The sequence below is a fragment of the Ursus maritimus genome, unplaced genomic scaffold (assembly GCF_017311325.1).
Source record: "Ursus maritimus isolate PB19 unplaced genomic scaffold, ASM1731132v1 scaffold_30, whole genome shotgun sequence".
In the NCBI taxonomy this organism is placed as follows: Eukaryota; Metazoa; Chordata; class Mammalia; order Carnivora; family Ursidae; genus Ursus; species Ursus maritimus.
This window is the reverse complement of record NW_024425564.1, coordinates 22,368,239-22,395,705: the sequence shown is the minus strand read 5'-3', so window position 1 is coordinate 22,395,705 and position 27,467 is coordinate 22,368,239. Positions and strand designations below refer to the sequence as shown.

The 27,467-nt window shown below is 45.6% G+C and overlaps 1 protein-coding gene across 4 annotated transcripts in view; it reads left to right on the top strand.

The window, feature by feature from the left end:
- Positions 1-26,694, top strand: part of NEDD9 (neural precursor cell expressed, developmentally down-regulated 9) — a 184,650-nt gene extending 157,956 nt beyond the window's left edge. For 3 of the 4 annotated variants that reach the window (XM_040645046.1, XM_040645045.1, XM_008693042.2), the window contains 5 exons: positions 17,011-17,112; positions 17,780-17,881; positions 18,876-20,117; positions 21,485-21,574; positions 24,428-26,694. In XM_040645046.1, the coding sequence (XP_040500980.1) occupies positions 17,011-17,112; positions 17,780-17,881; positions 18,876-20,117; positions 21,485-21,574; positions 24,428-24,937 (2,046 nt within the window). In that variant the 3' untranslated portion in view covers positions 24,938-26,694. The remainder of the gene's footprint in view (positions 1-17,010; positions 17,113-17,779; positions 17,882-18,875; positions 20,118-21,484; positions 21,575-24,427) is intronic. The other variant, XM_040645047.1, reaches the window with a different exon arrangement.
- Positions 26,695-27,467: the final 773 nt, after the last annotated feature.

Here is a 27,467-nt window from a genome sequence, read left to right as displayed (position 1 = left end):
AATGTCAGGTGGAAATACACACTGGAAAGAAAATAATGCTAGTCAACTACGGGGTAATAGCCAACACCAAGATCGTGCTTATGCAAGCATTACAAGCGAGGGCATTTCTCTTTTGTTTACCGGCAAATTCCAAGGGTCTACAATGGGTCCTTTGAGGTTTGGTATTAAGAATGGACTGATTTAATGGAATAAGAAATAAGGGAAGATGCAGTTAGATACAAGAAGGAGCTTGCTGGCTCCAAGAACACTACATATGCGTGTGTCCTGCCTCAAGAAAATCTAATTACAAAGGCTGAATTTACAAACCCAAATCCATTATGGAACTTCTATTCGCATGATAATGGAATTCTCTGTTGGACGAAAAAGGGGGGAGAATCACTGTTGGAGTCCTTCAAATAACAAAACCACGAATGTATTTTCAAATCACCTTTTATGCAAAAGGTTCGTATTACAAACCATTGCTCAAGAGTACCTGTGTTGTTGCGTAAGCCCAGAGCACCCACAGGAGGAGGAATTCCTCAAGAAGTGGTGACTTGTTCTGCCCACTGTCTGGAGGCAAAGTGACTCCATCATGACCTTTCAAAGTCCTTCTTACCCCAGGGACTTTAGATTCAAAGGGAAAGCCAAACCAAGCCTCTATCTCCAGAGGGAAAAAAGAACAGTTGAAAGGTGTAACTATAAATAAATAACTTCTCTCATTCTTAGTCCTGGTTGTTTGCACCTTAAAAATAGCTCTCCCTCAGCTGAGCTAGTGTGAGGCAGACGAGGGAGACCAGAACAGGAAATGCTTGGCTGAAAGGTGGTGGGGTCTAAACTTTCATCACAGTTTATTTTGGCAGGAAGGTGACATGTTTTCCTTTTTAGACTCAACCTTTTTAGTTCCAAGTCTGAAAAGTACTTCAGACTTCTTCCCATTTGATTTGCCGTAACTGCACTGCGGATTTGCTCCTTGACACTCCATCCTTTTAAAGGGGACAGACTTTGACCACGCCTTCCCTTGGATTGATGTTGGGGTGTGCGCTTGAACTCAATGTTTTGTTTGTTTGTCTAATTCTAAAATCAGTGGAACATTTTATGTTTACCAAAAGGCAGATGATTCCTGTAGGAGGAAGCCAACTTCCGAATCGGACCTCTGCCAGCCCTTACGGGGGGAGACTTTTACCAGAACTGAGAAGTAGATAATGCCTGCAGTGCTAAGTTTGAGCTGTGGGGGTCCGAGGTGGAAACATGGCGGCAAGGATGGGAAGGGCAGGAGGGAACGGTCCTGGCTCCTCGCTGCCAAACACCAAGGGTTCTGCAGGATATCCTGAAAGTCATCTGAGCGCCTCTGTTCCCCTAGGCTGACCCCCTCCATCATGTCCCCTAGGCCACTGGCTCGAACCACCATGGGTGTGAGGAAGAAGAACCTCTTCTTTCCCTTCCCCTCTCTCTTCCCTCCTTTCTCCCTCCTCTTTTCTCTCTCCCTCCCTTTCTCCCTTGCTTGCTCTCAGACTCTTTCTCTTTCTCCCCCTTTCTTTCACTTTCGCCTTCTGTCCTTCTTTCCTTCCTTCTTTCTTTCTTTCTTTCTTTCTTTCTTTCCTTCCTTCCTTCCTTCCTTCCTTCCTTCCTTCCATCCTTCCTTCCCTCCCTTCTTAGTGGAGATGGCTTGGCTGCTAAAAGGGAATTTTAACCTTCTAGACAATAGTTGTTTTAAAAACTTCTGTCAACATTTTCCTCTGTGTAGGGATCTTCTCAGTGGGTGAGAATCACAGAAATGACTTAAGCCAAGGTCCCAAGAGTTAATCTCAGTACAGCAAGAATCAGGTGGGCTTTTTGGGTTTTGTTTTGTCTTCGGGCTTTTTTTTTTTTTTTTTTGAGTTCTTATTGTAGCTGACTTAGTGAATAGCCCTATACCCATTTTTCTCTTTACTTTCTCATCTGTAAAATGGTGGTAAGCCCAGAACTGGACATTCTGGAAGTTTAAGCCGTGGTCTTTAAAAGCTATGAAAGAAGAAAAAGAAGAGGAGGAGGATCTTGTTCTAAACCACAGAAGTGTGGTTTAAAACTTTTAGAGAACGTAAGAATCATCTGGAGAGGTTGGAAACGTGAGCTGAAATGCAGATTTCCAGGCCTTTCCCACCAGACATTCTAATCCTGGGGCCTGGGAATCTGCCCTGGGGTGAGCTCGTTAGCTCGTTCTGGGGGAGGTGACCCAGGACTGCATTCCGAGAAACACTGTGAAGTGATGGGGGGGGGGGTGGCTGTGTTCCAATCTGATTGTGATTCGGGACTTCCCATAGTTAAAGATTCCCTTGATGTTGCTACAGACTGTGGACTTCAGGACTTTTATCCACCACAGTTTTTTCCATGAATGAATCATTTAAGAGGAAAAAAAATATTCTGCCTTCTCTCACTGCAACGTTGCTCTTTGGGAAACTGCAGCCGCTACCCACCTAAGACGCCTCTACTCGTCCCGACCACATCAAGTGCCATATGCACCACTTATATCAGTGGTTAGAAAAAGAAAGATAATCAGGTCATCCCCACCCTTTTATGAAACAAGACAACATGAGTATTGTGCAAAGAGTATAGGCTTTGGGGTTAGGCTAACCCTTGGCTCTCTTCCTTCATAGCTATCCATCCCTCGGCAAGTTCCTCAAATTCCCTAGGCTTTGGTTTCTCCATCTGTAAAATGGGAACAAACACAACTACCTCACAGAGTTCTTGCGAGAATTCAATAGAACAACACACAGGAAGGACCTGGCCCAAGGCTTAGCACAGTGGGGACTTAAAAAATTAGTTCCTCTCCCTTGTTTGTCTTTCCTTTCTCAGAGTTCGTTTTGAATGGCCTCAGCCCTGTTTATGCTTCTGATTGTATATCAAATATGCAGATACTTTACTACTAACGATAGGCTGTTCCCTTCGAGTGCATGGCTTGCTGTCTCTTTGCTTCTACAGGAATTTTGCACGGAGTGGAAAAGAACTCTTACAGTTACCTGGAAACCAGATACACGGACACCTTTCTTAATTTCATTGGTCTTTTGCCCTATGGGTTTTGGGTGCAGTGCCGTTTTATCCATCAGGCATGATGGGCAGAATGCCCAGGCCTGAAAGAATGTCTGAGAGCCGCCCCCCCAATAAAATTTTGACTCCAAAATATGAAACACAAAAACTGCAAAATATAAATTAATAAACATTTAGATAAATGTGTAGGAAACAAAATAATGTCAGCTTCATTAATTGCTACGTTTAGAGCTCAGAGCTATTTTATTACATTTGAAAACAATGTATAGGTTAGATTCGTCTCACTTTGCAGAGATTTCTAAATATGCCCTGTGATTGCCAAGGACTCACAGGCAATTTTATTTTATTTTATTTTATTTTTTTAAAGATTTTATTTATTTATTTGACAGAGAGAGAGAGAGAGAGATAGAGACAGCCAGCGAGAGAGAGAACACAAGCAGGGGGAGTGGGAGAGGGAGAAGCAGGCTCCCAGTGGAGGAGCCTGATGTGGGGCTTGATCCCAGAACGCTGGGATCACGCCCTGAGCCGAAGGCAGACGCTTAACGACTGTGCCACCCAGGCGCCCCTCACAGGCAATTTTAAATTAACTGAGTTACTCAGAGTCCAATCATTTGAAAAGCTAAATTATGTATATTTTTTAATGTTCTCGATTCTTTAAAAGCAAAAATTTTACTTACTTAAGGGACTGTGGCTGGGAGTGGAGCCTCCAAAGGTCCAAAAGCCTAAGGGCCACAAAGGTCTAAAATAGCCTCATTTTTCTGCTTCAGTGATTAGTAAAACAGCCACCTGAGTCGCCCATTCTGTGCCTTGATCCACACGGAGAATATGTGTTTCTCTGATTATTTTTTGGACATGTCACTTGTATCGTCACTGATGGAACCAGGTTTGTTTTGCATCCTTCTGAAGATCAGTTTTGAGCTAAATTATAAGCTCCATTCAGGTAGGCAGGGGCCACGGCTGTCGTTCACATCTGGCATTTCCACGTATGGCATTTCCTGCTATAGGCCATGCTCACAGCAGTGTCAGCACATGAACACAGCCAACGAATGAAGGAATGGGGCAGAAGTAAGAAACGAAGCATCTAATTTGAGTTGACCTTTAAGTAAACTGAAAAGTGGTTCTGATCTTATCACCCATCAGATTATCACACACTGTTTAAATCTTATCATCCAGCTTATTACAATCTCTTACAACGTATGTCACATTCTACACGGTAGTTTTCCCCTAAGAAAGGCGTTGGGGAATGCCACCACCTCTTTTCTGTAATCATAACTATCTCTGCACAACAAGTGAGCATTCAAAGCATGATTGATGTAAAGTTCAGCATGTCTGAGAGCCTACCTTTTATTTATTTATTTATTTTTAAAGATCTATTTATTTATTTGAGAGAGAGAGAGCACGAGCAGGGGAAGGGGCTGAGGGAGAGAGAGAATCTCCAGCAGTCTCCCCACTGAGTGCAGAGCCCAGCGTGGGGCTCGATCTCATGAACCTGAGATCATGACCTGAGCTGAAATCAAGAGTTGTATCTTTAACCCACTGAGCCACCCAGGTGCCCGAGAGCCTAACTTTTATGCATTTTGCCCAATGTAGACAAGATCAGTTGACTCCTCCGAGGTCACCTAAAGTGGAGAACAGCACTATTTTTGCTGGGGAGCAGAGCTTTGCATATTCTGTGATTTACCTAGAATGACTTTTCTTCTCCATTCCATCGGTAAACTCTTATTCATACTTTCAAGCCCATATGTCAATGTTCATCTCCTCTGTGAAGCTTCCTGTCTGCAACCCAGCCATTTACTCCCTCCTCTTTGGTCCCCAAAATATGTCGGACTCTTCACTTAATCTCAAGGGAAGCTCATGGGTTCATTAAAACTGCAATGGCTATTACAAGGGTATGATGGGCTGGGCTGGGCCAGTACTATGTCAGGGGTGGCACTCAGAAAACTTTAGATTTATCCAGACCCCATGACATCATCTTTAAAGACCGTGTCCTACCTTCCGAAATGGGACACAGCCAAATGTTGGCAGGAAATGATTAAAAGATTTTTGCCAGGTCTTCCAGTCCCATTCCTGAAAGGTAACATAAGAACCAGAAATAGATTCGCTATAATATTTGTACCTTCTTAAACACTGAGTCATCAGGAATTACACATACACACACGCACACGCATGTGCACACGCACACACACACACACACACACCCTCACCCAAAGCCATTGGTTAGGGAACAGAGGACTTCCCTTATTGGGATTTGAAGCGTTGTGAAATCTGGTCGCCTGTAGCAACACTGACTTACCAGCCAGCTAACTGCTATATCTTAGCAGTATGATTTGTCTACCAACAAGTAAAAATAGATTTAGAGGAAATGAAAGTGCCCCGAGAAGATAAACCCTGACTACACCTCACTTTCCTTTGTTCTCTTCCTATACACACACACACATTACACACCCCTTGAAAACAGCAGGGAGAATTCGAGTTTGACAGGCCACAGAATACCTCTGGCTTCTTCACTTATAAACTCCATGTAGTAGGACCATGTTTCAGAATTGTTCAACTCTCTATAAAGATAATCTGAATTTAAATTCTTTTCCCCCTCAATACATGACTTTTGGGGCTGTGTGGAGAAGTGAACTTCCATCTAAATTCTTTACCCTCAAGAGTCAAGATGAATTCTACATCTTACACAGAATTGGAGGTCCTTGAGCACTTTGGGGCAGGACTTTATGAGCTCACTTTGAAAACGAGAAGTCTCTCCTCCCAGCTGAGCCACCCACGCCAGGGGAATGAGCAAACTGGAACACCTCCCTAAAAATGTACAAAGGTCTTTTTTGTTTGGTCAATGCCAAGGCCTTCTAACTCAGTTGCAATTTGTCATAAAGCTCAGAGATAGTGCGTATTTCTAAGAGTGCATCAGTAACTTTTTGTAAACCCACACCAGAGCAAACAGAGGTAATCTTCCTTCCTTTTTCAATGATTTCATGCTAAGTGACTATGCTTATCAGAGTGAATGGGTCAGATACTGTGTGTGGTATGATGTCTGGCTGGGTGGATAATGCTGTATTTGTGAGGGAGAAAAAAGAATGCATTTATTTATTTGCTTTGATGACAAAACTCAGACTTCATACTGGTGGAATGCATCTTTAAAAGCAGGCTTATTTGAGTACATTGTGGAAAATGTACAGCGAGATCCCATCAGAAGTGCGCTTGGTTCTCAATAGTGCCATACACCCAGTTGTCAAGGTACACTGCTAGAGAGGTATGCTGCTCCTGGCTACGGAGTCACAGCGTGACTCACTTAGAACAGTGTGTCTTCTCTCAAAGTTCTGTGTAACCCGGGAACATCTGAAGAGTGCCGAGGGATCCTCTCTTTAAGGGGACTCCAGAGTAGGTCAATTTTTGAAGCAAAGAATCTTCAGCAATGCTATAATCACATCTGATTTATTTGAGTAATTTTTCTTGGATTTTCTTAAGTCAGGCCATGCTTAAACCAGTTATTTTTCATAACAGTCATTTATTTTCAAATTTACCACCAATTGACTGTATAGCCCTTAGCACGCTATGAAGTTACTCATTTTTCAGGATAGGTGTAGGACGAAAGCAGGGGGTAACCCGAAAGTGCCCTGGGGCCCTGACTCCATGTTGGGGACTTTACATCCATAATTTCATCTGATCTTCTCAACAGCTTCATAAGGTGTTCCTTACCCTCCTCTCTTTATGGGGGAGGGATCTGAGGTCTGAGAGGGGAGTTCACTTGCTGAAGGACATACCTCCGGTAAGAGGTGGCCTTGATATTTGAACTCATGTCTGTCTGAATCTGAAGCTAATGATTTTTACATCCTGGCTAATGGTTGATGTTGCCAAGCCCTAAAATAAGAGGGCATGTTTAAGACATTTCATTAGCAATTCCAGCTCATCAAAATCCTGGGTGCTAAACAGCATCACCTTGGCCAGAAAGAATTAAAGTCACTTCAGAAGGCTCCCACTCCAGAGCTGGAGAGTAGCCTCTATGCTGACGGAGTGTGAGCTGAGGAAGGTGGAAATTCCCGCCACCCGGCTGCAGTGGTCCGTTTCCTGGCAGGCTGATCCAGAAGTCCCGAGCAGATGATTAAGGTGATGTAAAGACCGTGGTATCACTGAGACCATTGCTGCGTTGGCTACCATTGGAAGCACCATTTTTCAAATGACTTCCAATTGGCCCAGATGGATAACTTTATTTAACCAGACACGGTTGTTCCCCCTTATCCACAGTTTTGTTCTCATGATTTCAGTTACCTATGGTCAACCAGGGTCCAGAAGCAAATGATCCCCCTTCTGACATACAGTCAATGCCTACATCACTCATCTCACTTCACCTCATCACATAGGCATTTTATTGTCTTGTGTCGTCATAAGAAGGGTGCGTACAGTACAGTAAGATATTTTGAGAGAGACCATGTTCATATATGGTATATCATTATAATTGTTCTATTTTATTATTGTTGTTCATCTCTGTGTTGAATTGATAAATTAAACTTTATCATAGGTATGTATATATAGGGAAAAGAACATAATACATGCATAAGGTTTGGTACTAATCACGGTTTCAGGCATCCCCTGGGGGTCTTGGAACATATCCATCATGGATGAGGAGAGACTACTGTCTAGTTCAATCTCCCAGAATGCGCTTGCCAGGGAAAGGGGCACGCCCAAAATTTAAGATACCCAGAATTCAAGTTTTACCTCTCAAACAAGAAAGTGAGTTTGTCTGTGAAACTAGGAAAGTAGTAAATTTCTAGTAAATTTCTAATCTGTCTTGCTAATGTAAGCAACCGGACATTGAGAAAAGTAGGGGTGGACTGCCAGACGCAGCCAACCAGGTTCTTATTACTTCTCTGTCATTAACCAGCTGAATAACCTCTCTGAACTTCAGTTCCTTCAACTGTGAAATGGGGAGTAGGGTTGAATTATCTCTAATGGTCTTTGCTAAAATTTTATGATCCAGATATCCTTATCTGACTCTTTCCCAGAGTTACCTGAAAAGTTTAGTAAAACTGCTGGACCTCAAGATTCTTAAAGAAGAAAAAAGAAAAAAGACACTCAGGCATTGATATAAATTTTCAACTTGACCCTGTAAGTTTTGGCAGACCTTCTTACTCGTCCTTTAGGATGCCGTCCGCCTTCCCATCTAGAAACGGCAGTCGCCTCTAGAGGATGGAGCTGTGGCAGTAGAAGGCAAGGAGCAGGAGGAACAAGGGGGTGGGGGGTATGCTGAGCCACGGAGACTCAAAGCTCCCGCAGGCCCATCCCTGTACGTGACAACAGTTTCTAGGGAGTGGCTTCTGCACAACTCTCTTCCCTGCTTTGGTACCAAAAGCTAAGAGTGTGTTTCCTCCTAGAACTTGTTACTTTTTGGTCCATTTTCCTCCAGTCCTCTCGGATATGGCAGAGACCCTTGGCAGGTCACGTGTCTCTCGACGCCAACAGCCCTGCCGCAGCTCCACGTTGTGCCACGTGATGGGTCTGTCCCATCAGCCACTGCGTCCTGTCCCCCAGTGAAGCCGGGAGGGGTCTCCGGCGTGGGAGGAGCCGAGCGCTCCAGGCATCTGGGTCCAGAAATGCGCATGCCTTGCTCCCTTTCCATCATCACATCCCCTTTCAGGCAGTTTGTGGGCATCTCTCTAAACTCCCTTTCAAAATCTAGACGTCGTGCTTGGTGTCCTGTTGAATTTATTTGGACATCCAAAGAACCAAAGCGCTGGTGCCTTTTATGATTCTCCAGGAACATTTCGGCCCACGGGATATAAAAAGTGACTTCGCTGTACCCAGCTCCGTCACGGGGCACATTCAGCTCTGTCCGGAGAAAGACCTCCACCGCTGCGGGAGCCCAGACGTCATTCCCCGCCATGCTCTTTCACGTTAAACCCTCGAGCTGCTCTTTGGCGCTCGGTCACTCCATAGCTAAATATTGCTTTAGCACTTGCTGCACAAAGAGCTTCCTGAAAGCAGCAGGGGAGGCGTGCTAGAGGCCTGACAATCGGGGCACTGTTTCCATGGAGTGGTTTGCCTCCCGAATGCTGTGTCGAATGAGTGACCCCGTTCCACTTCTGAGCCTTCGGTTCTGACTTTTTCCTCCTTCGGAAAAAAAAAGAGAGAGAGGGAGAGACTGGCCACGATTGAGATGTGGCGAGCAAAAGCTGAGTTCTAGCCTAAAAATCAGACAGCAGAATGTCTTTGAAGGAAAGTAAATCACTGCCCAACAACAGAGGGGGAGAAACCTCGATGAGCTCAAGAGAAGCATTAGGAAGGGTGAGCCACGCACTTGGCCCGCGAGGGTGTATTTTTCGGGCCAGATTCGGTTTTCATTATATTGTTGCTATGCGAATAATAAATGAGCTCACTGCTACACCCAAGCTGGGCAGAGAGAATTTATAGAGAATTAATAAATCCAGCGGAGGCCACATGTGGCTTCTCCTCTGGTCATAGAAAAGAAACTAGTAATCCTGGATTTTAAACAGACGAACCTCTATAACTTTGCCATTTCTGAAAACTGGATCCAAGTTCTAACGGGCAGGCAGTGATACTGGTGATGTTTCTCTCCCTAAGGGCTTTCTTTAAAGGGAAAGGGTCACACAGTTCATGGGCTTTAAGACAAAGAGGTTATTATAAGATCTAATAAATACCGTGGTGGCTCTGTGAATGCTTTTTAAGGGCATTTATGTGAAATAAGTCCTTTCCAGTGGGCGGTTTGAGAAATCTAAATACTCTTGTTAATGCATGAAACCCAGAGATAGTATAAATAAAACAGGGGGTTAGGGGAGATTAGAGATAGACAGGAAGCAATCTAATTTTACTTTCTGCAGATGCCAAGAAAAATGCAAATGGCCGACTGCTAATCAGTGAGGCCTACTTTTGAATTCAGACAATCTTAGGTACTGTTAATGGCGGAGTTATAAATCTGTACTGTAATTATTACGGCACAGTGGCACTTTTTAACTCCTCATCAATTACTCATTATACTTCCCGAGCGCCACCTGGGCTGCCTAGGCCTTGACGAGGCCCTGGGGCGGAACGCCAGGAGCCCGGTACACACGTTCCTGCTCTGCTAGATTGATGGGTAAACTCCGGTGGTCATTTATCGAGGCATTATCTGGATATCAGAAGAAAGGATTGTGTCATTCTGGCTGTTTCTGATGTTCCTTTGCAATGTAGAGACTTAGACCCAGAGAATTAAATCATGGGGCACAGAAATCCAAACAGCTACAAAGACCCCTCCCTACCCTTCCAAGTGGGATTTCTTCTTATTTTTAAAAATTCTGTTAAAATTATTAAAAATTCTATTTTTGTGATTTTTGTAATCATTGACGCAGGCATCTATCAAATGTAGAAGTATGAGCAATAATAATGATAAGCTTACCCTAGAACAGTTGACCTCTGCTCCCCCCTCCCCACCCCATCTCTGCCTCTTATCCATTCCACCCAGTTCTTTCTGTCAAACAGTAGGATTTTTCCGCTTCCTTTTTACTGTTTTTTGTTCTTTACGTTGCTGGTAGCATGGCAGGAGGGAAGGAATCAAAACAGGCGTGAGTGTTGGAGGAGAGAGATGAAAAGTTGCCATAAGTAGCGAGTGGTAGGGCTGACGTCAGAAGGAAGGATGGCAGAACATGGCGGGACCTGAGACCCTATTAATTGGCTTTCAAAGGATTCGAGGGGTGGGGAGGGTCTGCCTGCCTGATTGGCACAGCTGGCTCCCCTCCCGCTTCCCACAGCGTGCCACTGAACCGGAGGCATGCCGGCTGAGAAGTCTTCCTAACCTCAGGGCCTTCACAGCAGCTAGGCCCCACTCCCAGGCACCCGCCAGCGAGCTCTGCTCTGAGGAGGTGAAGTGGATGCCCACGGAGACTTGCTGAGACCTCGGCCCCAGGGATACTATGTAAGCAGGAGTTGTCTTGAAAGTATGTTGTTTCTAGACATTCCAGTTGGGTATGGAGCTCCTCTTGACAAACCCAGCTTGTGATTTCCACTGAAAAGGCCTTGTCTGAAGAGAAATCCAATCGAGAGTCCTGGGTTTGGGACATTGCCATCTTTTTCTTGGGTAAATAGGTTTATTTCTATGCCTCATAAAGCACGTTTTTCTCCTGGGGTTTTCCACTGGAGTGTCTGGGGCTGTTAGAGTGATAACTGTGACAATGGCAATACTGATAAGACCAGAGTAAAATAGTAACCCAAGTAAATCTACTGATGGCCATCAAGAACCAAAGTCTCTTGTCACTTACTGCTTTGATGTGAAATTCCCATCACCTCATAGACCTCACGGGAACACTGTATGCATTGGTAAAGATTAATTTCTTTCTATTTGACTCATATCTCATGATTAAATTTTGTTTGCTCCCATGGTTTAATCACACAACATTTTGAAAGCAAACAGCCTCGAGATCTGTGGTCACTAAGACACAGACCACGTCCTCCACATATTGGGAAGAGAGCAAAAATTGGCTGTTGTCTTTTTCTGCTGTCTTGTCTCCTGTATTCCTGGGTATCTTTGTAGGGTGGACATTGTATTTTTAAATATTTGTAAGAAATAATTTAAGGCCCATAAAGATGTTCTCTATTTCCAGAGAGGATTTTATTTACTTGCGCCAGCCTCCCAGCCACACATAAATCTAATTTCAGGTTTTGAGATGTTCTTTCTGACCCTGATGAGTGAAAACCTGGTTTCAGCCATGCAAGGGTGGCTTCCCTTCCAGCAGCTTCTCACTTTTACATGTAGCCCTTAGGATCCCAGCCCAAAGGGGGGGTGGTTATGAGGGTCACAACCTTGGGGAGCCCTAGAGTCCAATATTCCCCTGCACCCAAAGACATTGCAAAAACACACAGTGTGGCCTCTCGGACACCTGTCTCACATCAACAAATGTCCCCCAGGAAAAAAGCAGCGTTGAAGTGTGGGCTGACCTCTGTGAATTCTTTCTCTGCTCCCAAATTTGGACCTGATCATTTTTTACTATCTTTTAATGCTTTAATGCTGTGAAGAAGATTTTTAATATCTTTTCCTCATTTTCTAAAAGCTGTCTTCAGTAGGATGGTTGATCTGAATTACCAGGTCCACAACTTAAGTCGAAAAGTAAAAAGCCGTATAACCCAGCAATTATAAGAGAATTGTAATAGAAATAACTAAGGCTTAAGGGGCTTACCCGATGCCGGCTGCTTTATGTGCTTGATCTCATTTAATACACTAATAGTCTCATTCTACGCAGGAGGAAACGGGCTTAGAATGGACAGATGCCTTGGTCACATTCTCCCATGTGGTAGAGTCGGCTCTGCCTGAGTCCGGCTTATGTTCTCAATCACTCCCCTCATCAGACCGAATCCTTTCCATGAGTTAAAGACCGAGTGTGGCCATGGCCTGTGATACACAACATCCGTTCCTTTCCATTGTGTTTTCCTTCTGATATTAACGTAAACTGCAGAGTTTGTTTTGCTTTCTTTTTGCAAAACTCCCCCATATGTTTCTAGCTTGGGGCTGAAAAGAACACAGATGTTCATGTCACATGCAGCCTCTAGACTGGGGAAAAGGAAACCATCTAGCAGCCCGTCTTGGCCTCCATGGTGGTTTGCACCAAACAGTGGTGCAGGTGATCGTGCTTCCGTGGTTTCTGATGTCTTGATTTTATCGAAAATTCACTCTGCTTTGTTGGCTTCCTCACTTGCCCGACCTTCCCATGCGTGGCTGAGAAGAGCCCGTTCCGCCCCTTCTCCCATGGGTCCCACTCATCCAAGAGCTGACTCACCTGGAAACCAACCTCATCCTACACAGGCAGACCCTGTCTCCTGTCCTGTCCAGTTCCACACCATCTTGCTTGAGAAAAGCCTCGAGTCTTCCTTTAGCTCATTAACATACCCAGTCAATGCATTTATCCAAGCCTACTACAGTCAGGGCACTGTGCTAGGCCCTGCTGTGGATCTACAAATGGAGGAGAAACGGCCTCTATCTCCACCATGCATTGAGTAGACATGGGAGGCACTGAAACGGACCACAAGTGATAAGTTCCCTTAGAGATGTACGCATAACGTGCTTGGGGCGTTCCAAGGAGAAAGGTATTCTATCTGTCTGGAAAGGCCCCATGGGAGAGAGACACTTAGCCTGGCCTTGAAAGCTGAATAAAATGTGAATTATGAGGACGGGAAGAAGAGTATCTTGGACAAAGACACAGCACGAGTGAAGGCACAGAGGTGGGGCGCACAGGACATCGGTATAAAATGGTGGAGTTCCTCCGTCTTGCCAAGGAATGGAATTGCTAAAGAGCTTTTTGGGCCCTGCCCTCAGAAGTTTTCAAGGTATTGAGAGAGGAGGGCAGAAATACATAGATGAACACAAGATGGGCCCCCTGAGGGCCAGAGACATGGTTGGTTTGGCCAGGATGCTGTTTGAAATATTTGAGCCGATTCTGGAAATCAGATTTCACATTAAAAAATCCAGATTTCTGGCTTCTCCCGAAAATTTGAGAGACTTAGCAACACGGGGCCCATTTTCTCAGGACGGCAGCTGGCTGGAGCTGAGGAGTGGCTGCTTTCCTTCAGGAGGTTGTGAGTTCTGTCTTCCCAGCACAAAATCCCAGCTCGTTTCTCCCTGCATCTCATCTGCTGGGCCCCACAGGCATCTAAGCATCAGGCCTTTGCTGGGCTACAGGTGCAAGCCCAGGCCAAGGGCTGGGGAGGGGTGAGTGGCCTGGCCCACGGGCCTCTCTTCCAGCTCACTGACTCATACATGCTGTTTGCCGGGCTCCCCTGGCCCCCCACTGCCACCCTAAACACGAGCTCCTCTTCTGTAAAATTTCAGCATGCACGGCTCTCAAAATTATGAGACACTGGAGGTATTTAAATCATCTCTAAAAGCAGCTCGTGGTGGCCGGGCTCTGATGCTGAAAATGGTGTGACTCAAACACGTCAGAGTGTGGGGTCGGGGGCCCTATGTGTGTTTGCTTGCTTTTAGGCAAGCACATAATCAGAGCAATAACCCCACTCTCTGGACTTTGGACGCCACCCTGCCTGGGACATTTATTAAATGGACTATTCCTTTCCTAAATGTCTACATCTGCCCCTCCTCTCCTCTCTTCTCGAAGTGTCCACCTTCAGACTCTTCAGTTAGTTAAGAAGAATAGTATCCTAACATCTGAGGACCAGTCAGATTCCTCATGGGGCCGATCATCCGTATTTGGAAAATGCAAATCCTCTGTCAGGGTCATCAGGAAAGGGGCTGCAGTAGCCCTCGGTCCGAAAGCCCCAGGAATCCCCGTTTCTAGCCCCGTTTGCATCAACTCTAATGAACTAAGAGGTCAGTTTGGTAGTTCCTAAAGCTAAGCCCTTGTAACTATAAATAAATACACAGAATAAAAGGAGAGCACAAAAGAAAAACCAACGGAGGAAAAAAAGGAAATGAAAAACCTGACTTCGTGTCATTGAGAAAATTAGGTTTGAAATGCCTTCTGTGTAGCAATGCCATCAACGCCTTGCCCTGCAAACGCCCAGGAGAGAAGGCTTCTGAAATTTACATTCCCTTGGCTCGACCTTGTTGTTCCTCCTAAGCTGAGGTTCAGTAATTCTGGGACAGTAGAAAGGTTTTTGTGTACTGGGTCAAGCAGGAAGAAAAGGTCTTATGACCACAGAACTGGATACTTTGTAAGGTACAGAACAGTCAGCACTTTCCTCCGAGGAGAGAACACACAATTGGCATGAAAGTCACCCAAGCAACGGGTCGAGGAGGAGAATGTCCAAAAGGAGAACACTTCCAGCTCCTCGTTCCCTCAGACGTTACAGAGTGGGTCTCTGTCTACCCTGGCTGTGTCTGACCAGATGCAAAACGCTGGTCCCTTTTAAATGCTATTTGTGGACCAGCGTGAATTAGACGGTACCATCGGGAATGCTGCAATCGAATCGGGGGGGATTTTATTTTGTTGGTTTCTTCCCCCCTTGTGGTTTTCACCATCTGTTTCTTTTAATGCATAAACAAGGAAAATGACTGGCTTGGAATGCAAAGTTTTTAAAAACCAGATGACCACAGGCATCCTCCAAATGAGAAAGAGAGAGCAAGTTGAGGTTTTGTGACATTTGTCAGGAAGTGAGAAGTTAAATACCGGGAAGCTCTAATGCTCCCTGCCAGGGGGATCCACAAAGACGAGGAAAAGCTTTGTCTAGGACCCCGCCTTTCTGAGGTCTTGCCATGTGTTTACATATCACCAAGGACTATTTTCAGATACCGGCACCACCCCCTCTATCTCCCAGCCCCCCACCCCTTCCCCATCTTTAAACTAAAGATGGAACCACTCAGCTGGCCTTCAGCATAACCAGCCTTGGTTTTCCATTAGTATTATTACTAACTTGGCAGCCTTGGACAGAATCCACTCTTAGAAACTTTCAGACTGAACAAAAGCTGTGTTGTGCACAGGTTTTATTATAAAGCCAAAATAGAGAGCTATAAATAGAGGGGCTGATGAGATACACTCAGAGAGGATACTTCACTTCTCTCCTGGACAATAGTGAGTGAAAAAAAAAAATCATATAAGGGCACTAGCAACACAGTGCGTTTTTCTTGAGCAAAGGGCACGCTGCTTTTAAAAGGAAGATTTGCTAGGCACAATACAGTGTCCACTCTGTAAATGGTTCTGTATGCTCCATGCCAACAAACTTGAAAGCCATAGATTCCTTTTTTTAAACCCAAGGCAGTGGAGAGATTTGATGGGATGGTGACCGCAATACTAATCTCCTTTACCTCCACTGCAAGAAGTAATGAGCTGCAGGCATCAGGGATTTCAGCGTTTCAGAGCTTCCCGGGGAGAAGGGCACTGGTGCTTTTGGCGGAGTTCCACCCACTTCAATATAAGCCGAACGCGAGCATTTTTCACATAGTTTTGTAGGCAGCCTGACGCCAGAATTTTCACATTAGGGAAAGGATAAAAGATGACGGTTTCTTAAGGAAGAGCCAACTCTTCCTAATTTACAATGCCCTTTCTCCAAAAAAAAACAGACAAACAAACAACAACAACAAAAAAAACATGGGCAATACTAAGGGGGGGGTTGCTATTAGTCATTTGGGAGGCAGGGGTTAGGCAGACACAAGACCCTGGTCATTTAGAAGCCCTTGGAGGATTAAATACGTTTCCAAATGAGTTTCAGTTCAAGTAATTTCTCTGCCCGTGCTTCGGGACACGGTGAAGGACGGTAGATGGGAAAATCCGAGCCTACTGGGTGAGGTTCCTTTCATTGGCATTGGTTCTAGATGCCAGAGTTGTGACGGTGTGTTTGACTTCCCACATCCCTTGGACGTAGGTACTGTCTGGGAAGTCTGCTTCCCCAGTGGAAACAAGAAAATGATTAGAGACCTGAACTCTGTTCCGGGTGGTTCCCGACTCGTCTGTCATCTGTTTCAAGGGTTAGATTGAAAGCTCCTGGAGGCTTCTGAGAGCCAGCACTGCTTGAGCTGTTGGCTTCATAAAAGTACTCTAGTGACCTATGGAATTTTAGTTATAATCATAATAATGTCACATGAAGAGGCGTCCTGGGGAAGGCATGAGAGGAATTTTAAGTAGCTCAACTCTCTATTTGCATTATTCACTTTACAAATAGTTTCAGAGCCTTTTAAAAAAAAATGTGGGTTTTTTTTCATTGTGCTGTGGTTTTGCTGCTTCAAAGGGATGATCTAGGATCATAATTTAAAATTTCATAATTTAAAAATGGTTCTTCCTTAAGGTGCATCCTGGGAATTGAGACTTGGACCAACTTTGAGATGGTTTTGTCATCAGGAGGAAGAGGGATGGAGCTATTTCAGGGATTTGTTCTTTATTGGGATTCAAGAGAGGATTTAAAAGTGTTCTGACCTGATGTCTCCTTGTCTCCTTCCTTTTCTCTCTTCCCTTCCTTGTTTCTCTTTCTTTCTTTTTATGGGGGAGAGGTGACGGAGGAGTGCCTGGTTAGGAGGCTAAGAGAGTCACTCAGGACTGGGGCTTGGACTTTTACACGTCTGTGTCTTCCTGCCCACAGGTGATAACCCCCGTGAGGACAGGCCAGGGCTACGTGTACGAGTACCCGTCCAGATACCAAAAGGACATCTACGACATCCCTCCTTCCCACACCACTCAAGGGGTATGTACCAGCCCAGCCGGGGGGAGGGGAGGGCTTCAGGGTGACATTCCTTCAGGGCTAAAGAGCCAAGGGAAGTTCACCAGTTATGCACGTTTCACTTGAAGCTATCTATCCAGAAGCCATTTTCAACAATGCTATTTAAATTATGTTTTCTGGATTTGCTTAATCAGGAAATCCTAGTCCTTTATCTGACAAAGCTTTTGTCACTTATCATTTTCGTTCAGGAAATGTAAAATTTAAACTACAGTTTAAAACACAGACAGTGGGGCGCCTGGGTGGCTCAGCAGTGAAGCGACTGGCTTCGGCTCAGGTCATGATCCCAGGGTCCTGGGATGGAGCCCCATGTTGTCTGTCAGGGAGCCTGCTTCTCCCTCTCCCTCTCCCTCTGCCCCCAAGCTCTCTCCGTCACTCAATCTCTCTTCCTCAAACAAATAAATAAAATCTTTAAAAATAAACAAATAAAGTCCAAACGGTGTAGGTATTTCACGGAAGGTCATTTTTATATTCAATCAAAGTCAAAGAATATGAAATCTAAAAAGAAAAACTCTACCAACCCCTTATGACATAGAGCAAAGAGCAGATAAATCCACAGTGAAAGGCTTCGTAGTGTCAGAAATGACAAGTACATGCCATTTCCGTTCTGGGTAATGCAAGTGTTCGTCTTCAGGTGTACGATATCCCTCCGTCATCAGTGAAAGGCCCTGTGTTTTCGGTTCCCGTGGGAGAGATAAAACCTCAGAGCGTCTATGACATCCCTCCTACTAAAGGGGTAAGAGAGCTACCACAGAGCCGCACCAAAGGGGTGCGTGTGCGTGTGTCTGCGTGTGTGTCTATGTGTGTGTGTGCGCGTGTGTGTTTATTGGGGTAAAACAAGAAGGGCAAACCAAAGGCGGAAAACTAGTCTTTATGAGAGAGTGGATGGGAGGAAGGAAAGACAACGGCTAATGATAAGTCTAAGGATTCCAGGGGTGCCTGGCTGGCTCAGTCAGGGAGCATTCAACTCGCGATCTCGGGGTCGTGAGTTCGAGCCCATCAGGCATAGAGATTACTTTAAAAACGAAAGGAAAAAAATCTCAAAGGTAAGTCTAAGGATTCCACATTTAGAGGATTCTACTAAAAATGAGGTAGTCGAGAAGGAGAGCCAGTAGGAAGGTAAAATAATTCAGTTTGGCAAGCAGTGAACATCCTCCTATCTCTGGGCAGTGTTACAGCGTCCTCAGTCCGTAGACAGGGGTTGCTGCATTTGATGCACTCTCTCGTCCGCTGGGGTACGGCCCGCACAGGAAGTACAGCTCCCCTTATTGTCCAGAGAAGGGAACGGTGTGTTAGAACATTGAAGCGACGTACTCAGCATCTCACAGCTGACAGATCCAGGGAGAGACCTCCACTCTTCCAACGCCTCGTCTCCTCCCATGTGGGAATGCGCAGTCTGCCTCCCCGCCTGGATCAGCCGAGGAAGGAAACCCAGGAGGTGGTCAGAAACGCAGGACTGGGACCCCGGGAGGGCAACTCAGCCAGGAGGGGTCCACACACAAGCAGCACTGAGGCCATGGGAAGGGTGCTCCTGTCCAAGATGAGGGAAGTGAGAACACAGCAGAGCAGAGCCTTGGAAAACACGGGCCAGAAGTGGGGGGAAGGTAAAAAGCCAGGAGCCAGTGATGAGCGGTGAGAATTCTAGCCTCGTTTTAAGGTCCTTCTCAGTTTCTGCATGTGCGCATGAGCCAGCCAAATGCATAGTAGCCCCTTTTCTACTTATTTTTCAGGTGTATGCCATTCCACCCTCTGCTTGCCGGGATGAGGCAGGGCTTAGGGAAAAAGAGTATGATTTCCCCCCTCCAGTGAGACAAGCTGGAAGGCCGGACGTCAGACCCGAGGGTGTGTATGACATCCCCCCAACCAGCACCAAGCCAATGGGGAAGGACCTTCACATAAAATATAACTGTGATGCTCTGGGAGCCGCTGACCTGGCGACACGGAGACACCAGAGCGTCTCGCTGAACCACCCTCCCTCACAGCTGGGACAGTCCCTGGGCCCCCAGAACGATGCATACGACATCCCCCGAGGGGTTCAGTTTCTGGAGCCGCTGGCGGAAACCAGTGAGAAAGCAAACCCCGAAGAAAGAGACGGCGTTTACGACGTCCCCCTGCACAACACCCCAGATGCCAAAGGCTCTCAGGATGTGGTCGATGGTATCAACCGGTTATCTTTCTCCAGCACGGGCAGCACCCGGAGCAATATGTCCACTTCTTCCACCACCTCCAAGGAATCTTCCTTGTCGGCCTCCCCATCTCAGGACAAAAGGCTCCTGCTGGATCCGGACACAGCCATCGAGAGACTCCACCGACTCCAGCAGAGCCTGGAGGTGGGCGTCTCCAGCCTCATGGCGCTGGTGACCACGGACTGGCGGTGTTACGGATACATGGAACGACACATCAACGAGATCCGCTCCTCCGTGGACAAGGTGGAGCTGTTCGTGAGGGACTACCTCCATTTCGCCAAGGGGGCTGTAGCAAACGCCTCCTGCCTCCCCGAACTCCTCCTTCACAACAAAATGAAGCGGGAGCTCCAAAGAGTGGAAGACTCCCACCAGATTCTGAGCCAGACCAGCCACGACTTAAATGAGTGCAGCTGGTCCCTGAATATTCTGGCCGCCAACAAGCCCCAAAACAAGTGTGATGACCTGGACCGGTTCGTGATGGTGGCAAAGACGGTGCCCGATGATGCCAAGCAGCTCACCACAACCATCAACACCAACGCAGAGGCCCTCTTCAGACCGGGCCCTGGCAGCTCGCACGCGAAGAGTGGGTCCGAGAACATCATGAACTCCACGGAGTACCCACACGCTGCGTCCCAGATGCACCTGCTGCATCCTGGGGACCACAAGGCCCCAGCCCTCAACAAGCCACTGCCGCCGAGCCTGGGCAAGGACCAGCCTCCTGACTGTAGCAGCAGCGATGGCTCTGAAAGGAGCTGGATGGATGACTATGACTACGTCCACCTACAGGTAAGGAAACCAGGCTCGTAAGCGCCGATGTTCACATTCAGGGAGCCTGGGAGTGATGCGCAGCGGCTGTTAGGCTGGACTGCCAGCGGCGAGAGCATGGCTAATGGTTCGCGAGTAGAATTCGTAGTTCACGTGCGGAGGCGACATTGTACAGTAGGAAGGATGCTGTCCTGAGAGTGCTGAGTCCTCGGTTCTAGACCTTTCCCTGACACTAACTGTGTGATGGATATATTGAACCTCCCTGGGCTGTCATTTCCTCATTTGCAAAGTGAATGGAGCGTGGGGTTGGAGTGATTCATTGATACTCCTCGGGCAAGCCGGAAGGGACCCCCAAGTAGGAACGTGGGCCCACAGATTATCACACCAGCCCCACCTCTGTTTGCATTTTATGATAGAGTTCTGCATATTTGAAAAAGGAGGGAGGCACTCTTAAGGAAAAAAAAAATGAAAACTCTAGATTAGAGAAATTCTCAGGCCCCTTCGGCTCTATAATGTGCGTGTTTGTGTGGTTAATTACTTACAGAAAAACTTCACCCCACCTCAGGCTTACCTTGAGGAACACTGCGCCTTTGTCAGCTGACCTAGAATGTCACCAGCACACGGGAAATTGGGCAGGCACAGACTGCCTCCTACAAGTGGAAATTCCACCATGTTGACCTGGGATCCCTTTCACTTTGGGGAATTCAAACATTTGACCAAGATCCGTTATTTAGAATTTGGTGTGCCATCTTCTTCGGCCATTCCTTTCATTTGACTGAGAGGGATCGATCGTCCTGAGAACTGTTGAACTAACTACAGTTCCTGAGCATATAGGAGACTGGGGAAAGGAGAGAGCTGGGCCCTGTCTCCCTACCCCCACCCCCCACTGCTAAGGAAAGGCGCAGGAGAGAGTAGAAAGGGGCATTCACCATTCCCCTAGCGGGTTGTTCAGCTCTGCATATTAGGAAATACTAATTTGGTGTAGAGTTGTAGATGATTCAGAGACCAGGAGTGCAGAGTGGACCCCATTTAGACCTGCATTGGGTTTACGGGTTTGCATTTAATCTGTTAGAGAAGAACCCTCAGAAAGAGGACTGCATAAGGAGGTTTGAAGGGGAGCGTGGATCTCCCAAAATGGTAAAGTGGAGCGGAGATCGTGGCACCCCACGTGGAAACGGATTTTAGTTTTCAGCCCTGCCCTACACAGGAACTCTGGATGTCTGGCAGGGGTCGCACCATCCCCATCTGGCATTCATAGGGCCTAAGAGGGCCGAAGAGGGCCGAAGCAATAGAAAACTAAAGGGTATTTACACATTTGTCAGTGAAAGTGTTAGCACAAGTGAATCACAGGGGTGATGTAATGTTTTCTTTATGTTGAAAAATAATAGGGGAAGGAGGAGTTTGAGAGGCAACAGAAAGAGCTGCTGGAAAAAGAAAATATCATCAAACAGAACAAGATGCAGCTGGAGCACCATCAGGTAAGGTCAACCAGGACAGAGCCGACCTAGTACTGCAGATTTCCTGCTTCGTAAGGAAGGTAGTCCTTCAGAAGATCACGATTTTGGTCCTTCCAGCACACTTGGGCATAAATAAGCTGCAAGGCTTGGGGTGCCTGAGTGGCTCAGTGGGTCAAGCGTCTGACTCTTGGTTTTGGCTCAGGTCATGATCTCAGGGTTGTGAGATCCAGCCCCATGTTGGCTCTGTGGCTCTGTGTTCAGTGCGGAATCTGTTTGGGATTCTCTCTCCCTCTGCTCCTCCCTGCATGCTCTCTCTCTCTCGAATAAATGAATCTTTAAAAAAAAATAATAAGCTCTGGGGCACCTGGGTGGCTCAGTCAGTTGAGTGTCCGACCCTTGATTTCAGCTCAGGTCATGATCTCAGGGTCGTGGGATCGGGCCCCAAGTCCGTCTGGCTCCCCACTCAGTGGGGAGTGCTTCTCTCGCTTTCTCCCTCTTTCTCTCTCTTTCTCCCTCTTTCTCCCTCTCCCACTGTCCCTTCCCCACCCCCACTCTCTCTCTCAAATAAATAAATCTTTAAAAATAATCATAATAATAAGCTCCAAGGCTTATAATAGGGGATAAGAACAAAGAGAAAGTTTATAACTTTAGCAATCCAGCTGGTGTACCTGGATTATCTCTAAACAGCCATTTTTCCAGGTTACTTCTGTATGTCTAACATATTAGGACTCTTTGGGTTAAGGTTGTTGGTCTCAAGAAGCAAGTCCCACTCAAGCTAGCCCAAGCAAACAGGTTTTACAGTGAGGCCATGGGAGGGGAGTGCAGGAAGAGAAAATGCAGATACAGCCAAGTCCGATGAGAGCTAGGACTGAATTCTCTCTCCTTCTTGTACTTCCTTTTCTCTAAATCTGCTTCCTTCTCCTCTATTGTCTGACAGTTTCCTCTGCTTATCTACTCATTTGGCTCCCATTGAACTTTACAGAACCCATAAATGGCCACTCAAAGTCCTTTTTAAAGTAGACTTTTCATCTCAGCATCCACAGCGGGGATAGCTCCTCACTGTGGTTCATCAAATTCCTTAAAAAAAAAAAAAAAAAGAGTCCGATTGGGCCACCTCTCTCTGTCTCTCTCCTACAACACAAGCCTATGGCTTGGCTATTCTTGGTCCAATCTGAGAGAATGAGGGCAGGATCAAATGTGTTCAGAATACAACCAAGCCCTCAAACAAGGGATTTGGGCAAGGCAGGTTCACTCAAGAGTTGGGCATGAGTGGGGCTGATAATGGCAAGTATTGCTGGTACAGGGCGTAAAAATAAAAGAGTAATGGATTGAGGACTTACATGCCTTTTAAGTTGAAATGAAATGACATGTAGAGACATGAACTGTCACACTGCACTCAGGAAACCAGAGTTCCTTTTTTTTTTTTTAAGATATTTTATATTATTATTATTATTATTATTTTTAGAGAGAGAGCACAAGAGTGAGTGGGGTGGGGGAGGGGCAGAGGGAGAGGAGAGAGAGAATCTCAAGCAGACTCCGCACTGAGTGCGGAACCCAATGAGGGGCTCCATCTCACAACCCTGAGATCATGACCTGAGCTGGAATCAAGAGTCAGTTGCTTAACCGACTGAGTCACCCAGGCGCCATAGGAAACCAGAGTCCTAATCCTTGCTTTCTGACCAGCCAACCCTGTGACCTTAGGCAAGTCATTTAACCTCCCTGAACTTCAGTTACTTCTATATAAAATGAGAAAATCCCCCCACCTCTCCATCTAATAAGATGATATATTTATGAACGTATCTGCAAAAGCATAAGCGAAATATCTTCAAACATCACCCTGTATCTGTTTATGTCTGCTTTGGCATTTGGCCAAGTAGGACTGCAAGGCTTTAGGGAACTTGTTGAAACTATAGTGATTTCTAAAGCAGATTCTGTTGAAAAGGAAAACTCACTGTGCATTTCTTGGGGGAGACGCTGGATGAGTTTAATCCCTACTCTGACTGAGCTCTCTCTTGGAGCAGAAGATCATGGAGTCCTAGGCTCAGATCACATGTAGTCCTTACCTGCAAAAGAAGGGTCTCTCCTGAGATTTGGTGGAATAGCATAAGATTATTATAACTGCAGTTTAAATAATACACCAGCAGGGAACTGTAAGGAAGGAAGAAAGCTAACACTCATTGAGTCTGACTGTGTGCAAGGTTCTTTTCTTTCAACAGCTCTGGGTAGCTAAGTGCTCTGATGAACAATTAGCGTTCAGATTCCCTTAGAGAAGCTCTTTTCCACACTGCACATGTATTTATAGGCGTTACTCTCCCGTAGTACTGCATAATAACATTTACAAATCTTGACTGAAAGAGTCGGAGAAACAGAAAGGGGTCATGGATGGTCATTTATCGAAGAGTCTGGAAGGGACAGAGTCAAGACTTTCCCAGAGAAGGAGCCAACTGTCAGTGATTTACTTGATAAAGAGATCCCTCCATTTGATTTTCCCTCCCCACCACTCAACGTTCAATAAACATTTACATAGAGGTGGAAATACGCCAAACACCATTCTAAGCACTTTGTAAATGTTAACTCATGGAAGTCTCATAAAGGTGCAGGTAACAGAGCTGAGTAGAAAAGCTAGCTGCCTTCCCGCCTTAGCGCAGAAGAGACGGATACCCAACCACAGGGGCCTGAGCTAGGGGATTTCTTCTCGATCCTCTTTTTCAAACTCTACGTTTTACAGTTTAGGAAAGCAAAGCCTCCCATCTAATGAGCACTTGCCACTTACGAGGGATTGAAACCCCTGTCCTTGAACTCCGAGCCCTGGTTCAGTTCCAGGACTGCACACTGCCTTCCCCTTCACGAGGTCTGCTTTTCTCTCCCTTGCAGCTAAGTCAGTTCCAGTTGTTGGAACAAGAAATCACCAAGCCGGTGGAGAACGACATCTCCAAGTGGAAGCCTTCTCAGAGCCTCCCGACCACAAACAGCAGCGTGGGTGCTCAGGATCGGCAGCTGCTCTGCTTCTACTACGACCAGTGCGAGACCCATTACATCTCCCTCCTCAACGCCATCGACGCCCTCTTCAGCTGCGTCAGCTCGGCGCAGCCCCCGCGCATCTTCGTGGCCCACAGCAAGTTTGTCATCCTGAGCGCACACAAACTGGTGTTCATTGGGGACACGCTGACAAGGCAGGTTGCCGCCCAGGACATTCGCAACAAAGTGATGAACTCGAGCAACCAGCTCTGCGAGCAGCTCAAGACGATCGTGATGGCGACCAAGATGGCGGCCCTCCATTACCCCAGCACCACGGCCCTGCAGGAGATGGTGCACCAAGTGACAGACCTGTCCAGGAACGCCCAGCTCTTCAAGCGCTCTTTGCTGGAGATGGCCACCTTCTGAGAGGAGAAGGAGGGAAAGAGGGACTGAGTGCGCTACCAAGGAAAACTGGAAATGCTATCTGGTTTTTGTAAATGTTATCTATTTTTGTAGATAATTTTATATGAAAATGAACTATTTTAACATTTTGTGGGTTAGACAACATTCAGAAATTCAGGGAGCTAGAGGGGGAATTTTTTTTTTCTTGTGTGGTTCTTATGTGTATGCCTGTGTAATGTTCGTTTGTAGATGTTTGTCCGATACATTCCATCAGAAAACATGAATGAAGAAGCACCTTAGTAAGCACGTCGTAATGCTGCATTTTTTCCCTTTTTTTTCCCTAAGGAAGCATACCAGCTAGTTATAATATTGCTCTACATATACTAGCAATTATTCTGAGCCTGTCACTTCCAAGTCTGGGAAGCACAGTATACGTGTAAGTGTTCACCTCCCAATAACCAGGCATGGCATGACTTGTTCTTGTTTGGAAACCCCTTTCAGAATTGACCGTCTTGGGCCCATTGTGGCAAAATGCCTCACTTGTCATTGAAAAAGCCCTTTTATAAAAGAAGTTCCAGGAGGTACACGTTAATCCAAGCACTGGTATTTTAGAAGTAGGCAGAGGCCATATCCCCAGCTAGGGCTGGTTGTTTCAACACAGAGAGGACATCACAATCAAGGAAAGCAAATGTTTTCCCCAGGGCTTTTGATCATCTGCGTTTATGAGTGACTTGGCCGTGAGGTTTTCCAAAGGGTGTTTTTAGATTTGCAAAAACCATATTATTTGCAGCAGGAATTCATAAAGACATGTCAGACTATGACTGTCCACAAAAAGAAGGGATGGTTCCATCTGCCAGTTGTAAGTAGAGGCCGTTCTGACTCTCAACATTCACTTAGGGGCTACTACCTCCATTACCTGAGGAAAACAGGCCCGTTCCTGGGTCACTTAAAGGTTAGAGCCACCAGGCCACATCTTACTCTAAGGAAATTCATTGCTTGATCTTACACCCTCCTTAAAACATGCAGCTGCTGACCCGACACTCAGCCCATCCAGTCTTTACAATTCTGTCTGGCCCATGACCCTGTGTAAACAGCCCACCACCGTCTTACAGCTCATCACAGAGCCCATTCCATAGTCTGTCCCATTATACCTGCTGGTGTTGGCACAGCACAGACACACCCACGAGCCATCAGATTGATCTTGAAACAAATGAAATACTTCCTACCTAGTGGGTAAATGTATTCATATATTAACAAGTCAGGAAGCATGTCATCTGTAGGCTTTCCGTCCAGCTCTTATTTAATGGTTCTAGTCTAGCCTATTTGAAAAGGTTTTTATTTGCCATATATGCCTTGACTTAATTAAGCTTACTTGTTTTAAACAACCAAATCATTGGAAAAGGAAAGGATTTAAGAGAGAAGAATGTGTGATCTAAGTGTGAGAAAAAATCAGCAAAACATCCCAGAAGCTGCTTTTCGAAACAACCATTATTGTAGTTCTCCAAGCTCTGTGCTGTCAAGAGATGATTAAAAGTTGTACCATTTTATGACAAGAAAGCATGTGAGAAGAAAGGAGATTGCTGAAAACCAACTCGGCAGGAGCTGAAAGGTGTCCCTATAGAGTCCATTGTACAATGTGTGTTTCTTAGGAGATGACAGACTTGTTTTAAGCTAAGGGGTGACATTTCACGTTTTCAAAACCAAAATTTCAATCTGTATTAGTCTCTTCCCCATCTTGTATGTAAAGGCTATTTTTAAATCATTAAATTTTTCGATCTCAATTTCCACAGGCACGGGGTTTTCTTTTCCCTGTTCTTGTCTTTGTCACAGAATTGCGTGTTGGCGTATTTGGGCACTCCCAATAGAGAAAGTTAAATTATGGTTATCGTATCAATACTATAGATCTGGATTTTTTAGGAAAATTGAGGGTTATTTATTTTTTCACTTTGTATCACTTCGGAGTGTATTTACATTTGAAGAAAATTCTGGGGTCTGTGAACATTGCCAAACCCAAATATTTGGAACAAGGCTTAGCTTCACCAGAAAGCCTGTACATTTAAGTGATAGGTAGAATGATTTCTGCTATCATAATATGAATGTTGCCATTCATGACGTTTTAGAATCAAAGAGAATGACTTAATTCATTTTGGAATAGACATAAAAAACTGTTAAAAGAAAACTTTTTTTGATGAAAATTAGAGATTCATAACCACATAAATTATTTTTAATGCTTAGCCTACTCTTTCACACAGGTAGCCTACTGAGATTTATAGGTAAGGTATTTGAACATACCTTGTATTATTTTGCCCACATCTATAAGTATGAATTGATTTTCAAGAAAAGTGTCAAGGCACTTCAGTGGGGATAGGAGTCTTTTGAAAAAATGGTGCTGGAACAACTAGAACTCTCCATGGAAAAAAATGAGTACTTACCTTACAGCCTACACAAAAATGAAATGGATCATAGACTTAACCCACAACCCACAAACCAGGAGAAAATATTGCACTGCATACATCAGCCAAGAATATTTATCAGAATGAGGAAACAATGACAT